At 41.8% G+C, this 8,153-nt stretch overlaps 1 protein-coding gene across 1 annotated transcript; it reads left to right on the top strand.

Moving 5' to 3' along the window:
* Positions 1-4,298: 4,298 nt before the first annotated feature.
* Positions 4,299-6,665, top strand: ADORA3 (adenosine A3 receptor). Its single transcript, XM_083510738.1, has 2 exons — positions 4,299-5,018; positions 5,234-6,665. The coding sequence occupies exons 1-2, from the start codon at positions 4,690-4,692 to the stop codon at positions 5,856-5,858; spliced, it is 954 nt and encodes a 317-aa protein (XP_083366864.1). The 5' UTR covers positions 4,299-4,689; the 3' UTR covers positions 5,859-6,665.
* The last annotated feature ends 1,488 nt before the right edge of the window (positions 6,666-8,153 follow it).

Below are 8,153 nucleotides of genomic sequence, written 5' to 3'. Positions count from 1 at the left end.
TGTGTTCTCTCTCTCTCTCTCTCTCTCTCTCTCTCTCTCTCTCTCTCACACACACACACACACACACACCTCTCTTCCCAATTTTCTAGCTGTCCTAACCACACACTCTTTCTTTTTCCACTTGCATTTTCTGTTTCTATAAATTACAGAGGTTTGTGGAGACATTTTGGTCAATATTCTGCTTTTTGATCAATCAGTTCTCTGCAATTTTCTGTGTGTAATGTGAATGTTACTATGGTTGAGTTTAATAAATAGTCTTATTTACAACGACATATTTCTTTACTATGTTGTGGGGTGTAGGTGGAAATATAGATACATTAAAGAACACAAATTTGTCACTGCATCTTTCTGTTTGCTTAAAGAAGGTAGATTTCCTGGAGAATGGTGATTATTTTCTAAAAAGGGGGTAGTAGGCCAAATAAGTTTGGGAACCTCTGCCTCAGGGTGTCAAATGGTGTTGATAAAGTATTCTAGTTTAGGCTAAGTTAGACTTTGTTATTTTTGTGTGTATGAAGTTTCCCAAATCTCCTTAAATTCTGAATTGGTCTTCTTAGACCTTTTTGTTTTATTTGGTAACAGGGTTCTTACTATGCTGCTCTTTTAGTATTCTTAATAAAACATATATTTGTTACTTCTGTGTTGCTATTTGGGCAAAGCCTTGGTCTAAAGAACACCTCAGTTCTCTTTGGTCATAGTTGTTTATTTTGCTTGAGGCTTCAGGAAAAAGAGAGTGGGAACTTTGGTTCTTGTTCCCTGGAATCATGGCATCCTGTATACACTCAGGTTTCTCCTTGGCTGTTAACAGGAGTGACATTTAGCATTACCTTGGGGTGGGGCAGGGTATTGGTTGGAAACTGAAGCCCTATAATCTTGACATAGTAACTTTGAGGAGGTTTTTTTCAGAGTTGTCTAGTATTCGTTTTGTGATCTTGCAAGAGAGTGCAAGCAGATAACCAAGCAACTGTAGACACAGAGGAAGACTGTAAGAACAGCTAACCTCAGCCTCTATAAATACACCCATTTACTAGAAATATTTTAACCACTATCTAAGGAACCATGATTTTAAGATTAGAAAACACAATATAAATACTAGCAACCCCCATCAACAAGAATAGGGAAACCAGTACCTAATGATCTTTGAAGATGATAACTGTGCACAAAATCAGGATTGTGTGTGCTTGGGAAAACTTAAAATTAATAAGTACAGTTAACTTGGCAAAACCTGAATTTTAATAGTATTATTTTGTTTTCCTTAATTTTTTATTTAGTTCGCTAATATTTGTAACCATTGCATTCCTTGCCGATAGCTACCATGCTGAGAGAGGGAGACAGACTATATTATTTGTTCAAATTAGCTGTTTGCATTGCAGGCAATTGTTTAAAATATTAATATATCATCTTCAGACACTGCATATTAATAATAAAACAAAATACAAGGGATTGTATGCAACTCATTTCATCAGCACAAGGATTTCTGCTTGTGCAACAGAACTTCCCCACTTCCTATCCCAGCATGCACCCTGTGCCCTCCACAAATCCACTCCAGAGAGTTAGAGAAATCCCCAGAATAGATTTTGGGGGCTCACAGGGGGAAAGAATGTCAGGAGGTTCAAGCAGGCAAGCAGAAATCCTTGCACTGATGAAACGAGTTAGTTGGATACCGCCCAATATTATTGGAACCAAAAAATTACCAGTAGTCAGACTTAAAACCATAGCAGGCATCATGAACCAGCAAAAGCCAAGTTAAACAAAAAAGTTTTTAGCATGCATTAAACTTAACAATGTAGTTGATACATGCCTTTTTTTTCCTGGGTGTGGGATATTCCAGAGTATGGGAGCCACCACAGAGAAGGCTCTTTTCCTGGATGTTGACAGTTGCACACCTGCAAGTTGCAACAAACTGGGAGGGCCTCTGAAGATAATCACAGTGGTCATTTCTAAGCATTCGTTTATTTTCTCTGGATTCATGTACAGTGGTACCTCGGTTGTCATACGCAATCCATTCCGGAAGACTGTTCAACTTCTGAAACGTTCGACAACCGAGGCACAAAGGGCAATCGGCAAAGTAAATGGAAAAAATACAACAACATGCAGAAGAAGCTGTTCAACTTCTGAGGTGCGTTTGAAAACGGAAGCAATTACTTCTGGGCCTTCGGCATCCGGGTTCCAAATTGTTCAGCTTCCGAGATGCTTGAAAACCGAGGTACCACTGTACATTGATCAAAACTGTACTTGTCATGAGTTCCTTTGGATTCTTATTGTGATCAACATGCATTTGCATTTTAGGGAAGCATTTTAATCGCATTAAAAATTCATCAGATTTGTATCTAAAAGGATTTGGAGTGACTAGAGGCTTGTGGGGTATGTGTGAAAGCAATGGGTAATATTCAATTAAATTTTACTCAGGGAAGACCAGTTGAAATTAATGGTTCTAATTTAAGTCATGTTGATTAATTTCAGAAGGTCTCATCTGAGTAAAACTTAGTTGACCCTCACCTGATATGTTAGGTCCTCCTTTCTCTCAGAAAGGAGAATATGTTAGTGCTGCAGACCTCTTTAAATGGAAACACTGGACAAGCTGAGATGTGAGCCACCCCCCATTTGCTAGGATGGAGGCTGAAACCCATTTTTATTATTGATCTTGAATGTAGGTGAGGGGAATCTCTGGCCTGTGAGTCTAATTACAGCCATTAGGGCTCCCTATTTGCCTCACAAGGCTGTTTTGGCCAAGTCACAAGCACCTGCCCTGCACTTGACTTCATATATGCCAGCAGGTGTTGGGCAGGTAAAGACATGGTTTGGATGAAAGGGGTTGTATAAACACCACCAAGCAGCTGATTGACGCTGTCTGCAAAGCCCCATACCCAGTGCTTCCCATTGGCTTAGAGCTGGTGTTTGAGAAGCATGTACACAGGACTTCCCTAATACCAGCAATCAGCTGATAGTCAACACTAGTGAAGTACTGCAAAAATGGCCACTGGTGCCATCAAGATGTCAGGTGGTTGACAGGTGGTTCAAACTTGGCCTATGTGGTTGAGTGGAGATATGGACCTTACTTGCTAGCCAGCTCTCCGTGCATATATGACCTATATTCCACATGTGGAAATGGAGAACAGAATAGCAGAAGTTTAGTGCTTGCTGGCAGAGATACAGTTTAGGATTTCCTGTTGCTATACTGATATTGCATTGGGACTAGCAGTATCAGCCTTTGTATGTTGGTACCTTGGTTTAAGAACAGCTTGGTTTATGGACAACTGGATTAAGAACACTGCAAACCCGGAAGTAGGTGTTTTGGTTTGTGAACTTTGCCTTGGAATGAGAACATGCTCCGCTTCCTGTTGAGTGTATTCCATTTGTAAATTGAGTCTCCCGCTGCTATGGGAAAGCACACCTTGGTTTAAGAATGTTTCGGTTTAAGAACGGACTTCCAGAACGGATTAAATTTGTAAACCAAGGTACCACTGGTAGAACCTCTGGGGGGTGGCTCACGCTTCAGGTTACAAACTCTGCTAACCTGGAAGAGTTACCTCGAGTTGAGTACTTTGCCCCAGGATGAGAACAGAAATTGTGCACTGATGGCGCAGCGGCAGCAAGAGGCCCCATTAGTGAAAGCACGCCTCTAGTTAAGAACAGTTTCAGGTTAAGAACGGACCTCCGGAATGAATTAAGTTTGTAACTAGAGGTGCCACTGTAACTGGGTGGCAGGAGTGTCAAGTTGGAGACAGAAGTATGGGGCCTTCTTTGGAATCTACTGCCCATTGTTGCCGCTTTTATTTATTTTCATTTGTTAAATTTATATACCACCCTTCATCAAGAGACCACAAGAAAGTTTATAACATAGAACACATAATAAAAAGGCAATAACCCATCGCTCCTCACTTTAAAAGGCTATAGATTGATTGGCAAGTGAAGGCCTGGTTGAAAAGGAATGTTTTCACCTGGTGCCTCAATGTAAAGGGCACATTTATGTCCTGACACTTAAATGTTTTAACTTCCTCTTAAATATTTCTTTCACATAAAAACCAAGTTTGTAGCTTCCTGTCAGGTTGGATGTTACTACATTGTTTCCTAAAGTTACCTCACCCCTTTATTGCTACATTTCATGGAAGTTGTTAAAATAAGATGTTTTTGAAAACTTCTTAGTAACCAACGTAATAGAGGGTGCCTAGGAACCTGTCATGAAAAGCGATCAAAATGCCATCCTTATCAAGCATGAGATGCTATCAGAAGCTTCAGGAAACCTATTGATAAAGTTAAATGATTTCTTTATCTTACAGATTTTCATTTCCTGTATTATCTTTATTTAAAGTACAGACCTTCAGACAGACACACAGACACACACACACACACACACACGGCTTGTGCCAGTATTCAGTTTCTTATCAATACTTCAAATGTGGGTTTTTTTGTTTTGTTTCATAGCAACTTGCCAAAGCAGGTTGGAATGTGTGAAGCATTAACAGGAACTATTTTTCTCTGTGGGTTCCCGCATGAGAGCTGCTCTTTGAGAGACAGAGTACAAGAGAACAGCTTACTTAACTTCTGCAATTCTACATGGTATCGGGAAGAGTTTTTTTTTAAAAGGCCGGTTAGCAGGGAAAGCCTTAGATTCCACCTCTTCTACATTGGGCTCTTGCTCTGTGAGGGCACCATAACTCAAAGTTGAAGAGGACCGAGAGAAGCTTGTCAATGAATACTTTGCACATTGTCTACATCATCGTTGAGGTGCTGATAGCAGTGACTGCCACCTTAGGAAATGCTCTAGTGATCTGCGTGGTGAGACGGATCCCAGCCTACCAGAACACCACTTTTTACTTCATCGTGTCCTTGGCACTGGCTGATATTGCCGTTGGGGTCCTTGTTGCCCCTCTGGCCGTTGTGCTGAGGTTGGAGGTTGTTCTCCACTTCTACGCTTGCCTTTTCATCTGCTGCATCTTGATGATCTTTTGTCACGCTTCCATCCTGTCCCTGCTGGCCATTGCAACAGACCGATATCTGAGAGTGAAACTGGCCATACGGTGAGTACCACGAAGTCATGGCTGTGGATTTTCATTGGAAAAGTTACAATATATTCCATGCACCAAAATAATGTCATAGCACCTGTAATGCTCCTCGTGCTTTCTCCCAGCCTGCAGAAAATGAAAAAGACTGTGACAAATCATAGTATAGGGGCGGTGCTGCAAGCACAATCCCATCTGTAAAATATTTTAAACTAACCTGCTTTTTCAAATAGATACAAAGCAATGGTCACACGGAGAAGAATCTGGGCGGCTCTGAGTTTCTGCTGGATCATGTCTCTGTTGGTGGGGCTTGTGCCCATGTTTGGATGGAACCTAAGGAAGCCTGAAAACCCCATCTACTTGAAGTGTTCTTACCCAAAGGTGATGAGCATGGATTACGTGGTGTACTTCAGCTTCTTCTCCTGGATCCTTGTCCCACTGCTGGTCATGTGTGCTCTCTACTCCGAGATCTTCAACATCCTCCAAACAAAGCTGAAACAAAACGCAACATCCATGAAAGGAACACGGATCCTTTATGGGAGGGAGTTCAAGATGATCAAATCTTTGGCTCTGGTCCTCTTCTTGTTCATTGTCTGCTGGCTGCCTCTGCTCTTTATCAACTCCATCTCACATTTCTGCCAAACATGTCGTGTCCCCCTGCCGGTGTTAGATGTGGCCATCCTGCTCTCCCATGCCAATTCTTCCCTAAATCCCATTGTGTATGCCTTGAGGATCAAAAGGTTCCGAAAAATGTATATCCTGATTTTGAAAACCCATGTCTTCTGCCTGAAACAAGAACCAGACACATCTAAAATGGAGAACACGTCCTCGGATCAGGTGATAGAAGAAAGTATCTGAAAAAACACTGAAAGAGTATTTCCTCACCAAAAGTCCTTGTTTTCTTCCTTCCACAGTGTGAGTATTTAATATGACTGAATGAGAGACTCCAAGATAGTTGGAACACTGTAAATTCCATGCCCTCCCACATTTGTTAGATAACATTTGATTTCATTACTTTAATACTATGAAAAATGTAGGTCTGTTTGTTGCAGAATAAAGAAACCAATGAAAACAGGCCACTTTCATAGGTCTGGTGGCTATTGTGGTCTATTCATTAATTTTTGAAATGTTAACTTTAAAGTTGGTATTGAAAATTACCAACACAGGGTGGGGCCTGGTTGTCACAGGGACTGCATTCTCTTTCCTATCTTCTCCATTCAACATCTGAGGTCCTTTTCCATCTCATTCCCCAACTGAAGCATGACAAGTGACCAGAAGCAGCAGAGCCTTTCCAGTTGTGGCACCAACCTTATGGAATGTCCTTCTTAGGGCAGCCCACATGGCTCTCATCATTAAGCTTTTTTGTTTTTGTTTTGCTTAACTTGCTGGTCCAGCAGACTGCTTTGGGAAGCTGACTGGTGGCTTTTCCCTGTTCTTCATGCCACTGTGATGGAGCAATGCCTTTTTAAAAATGGATTTTTGTATCCTGCTTAGATACTTTAAAATATTAAGTGGTTTAGAAATGCAAAGAAAGATGGGCAAGGAGAAGCCACATCTTCTTGTCTATCCAAATGGGCTTTCATGTTCTCTTGTTAGCAATTTTAGGAACCTGACCTCTCAGTTTCTCTCGTGCTCTGCCGTTTTCCTTCAGTTCCATTGGCATGTTCAGTTCAACGACCTTGACAGATTAGAGAACTGGGCAAAAACAAACAAGATGAATTTTAACAGGGAGAAATGTAATGTATTGCACTTGGGCAAAAAAAATGAGAGGCACAAATACAAGATGGGTGACACCTGGCTTGAGAGCAGTACATGTGAAAAGGATCTAGGAGTCTTGGTTGACCACAAACTTGACATGAGCCAACAGTGTGATGTGGCAGCTAAAAAAGCCAATGCAATTCTGGGCTGCATCAATAGGAGTATAGCATCTAGATCAAGGGAAGTAATAGTGCCACTGTATTCTGCTCTGGTCAGACCTCACCTGGAGTACTGTGTCCAGTTCTGGGCACCACAATTCAAGAAGGACACTGACAAACTGGAACGTGTCCAGAGGAGGGCAACCAAAATGGTCAAAGGCCTGGAAACGATGCCTTATGAGGAACGGCTAAGGGAGCTGGGCATGTATAGCCTGGAGAAGAGGAGGTTAAGGGGTGATATGATAGCCATGTTCAAATATATAAAAGGATGTCACATAGAGGAGGGAGAAAGGTTGTTTTCTGCTGCTCCAGAGAAGCGGACACGGAGCAATGAATCCAAACTACAAGAAAGAAGATTCCACCTAAACATTAGGAAGAACTTCCTGACAGTAAGAGCTGTTCGACAGTGGAATTTGCTGCCAAGGAGTGTGGTGGAGTCTCCTACTTTGGAGGTCTTTAAGCAGAGGCTTGACAACCATATGTCAGGAGTGCTCTGATGGTGTTTCCTGCTTGGCAGGGGGTTGGACTTGATGGCCCTTGTGGTCTCTTCCAACTCTATGATTCTATGTAACAAAGCTTATTGCGAACTAACCAGTTTCCCAGAACAAACCCTGGCTTAATTCACCATCCTTTTCATTACTGGTTGAATTTTGCTTGTACTGATGATGTTTAGTCTTTTTGGGGACGTAGTTTCAAATGCATGTCACTTCCTGATGTGCACATTGCCCTGTGGTGACTCATTTGCTTCATCAGAATAGGCATCTCTAATAACCCTAATAACCCTTGTGGCGTTTGCCCTCCTAGGTGGGTCATAAGGAAAGGGTTAAGTGAGTGTGACGTGATTGGCCAGTGGGAACCCAAGGGGAGGAATTAGAGGTACAGTTGGAGTTGTTGGGAAGTCAGTTGGGAGTTGGAGAAGGAAGAGGGAGGATAAGTCTGTGGGTTGGTTTAGTTTTGATGTGAGAGAGTGAGAGAAACTGTTAGGATAATCAGTTAGAAGTTATTAGGAAGGTATAAGTCAGTAAAGATACTAAGATTAAGAAACTGACAAGAAAAATGATCTGAAACCATAACCTTGTTAATGCTTATAAAATAAACTTGCTTATTTGATTTAATATTAGCAACTGTCTGGACTCCATGTGTACCCGAGTGAAATGGGTTGGTGGCAGCTGGTCAAACGTCCAGGGACCCTGTGTGATCACCACAACCCTAAAGCTTCACTTACGACAGGGGCCTC

The sequence above is a fragment of the Podarcis liolepis genome (genome assembly GCF_965112155.1).
Source record: "Podarcis liolepis genome assembly, chromosome: 6".
Taxonomy (NCBI): domain Eukaryota; kingdom Metazoa; phylum Chordata; class Lepidosauria; order Squamata; family Lacertidae; genus Podarcis; species Podarcis liolepis.
Note: the sequence above shows the minus strand (reverse complement) of the source record. Positions and strands in the feature narration are given on the sequence as shown.

Excerpts from the sequence above, each read along its gene's own strand:
- ADORA3 (XM_083510738.1), top strand. The coding sequence starts at position 4,690 with ATGAATACTTTGCACATTGTCTACATCATCGTTGAGGTGCTGATAGCA. Across the intron at positions 5,019-5,233 it reads AGAGTGAAACTGGCCATACG|ATACAAAGCAATGGTCACAC; the intron begins GTGAGTACCACG and ends TTTTTCAAATAG.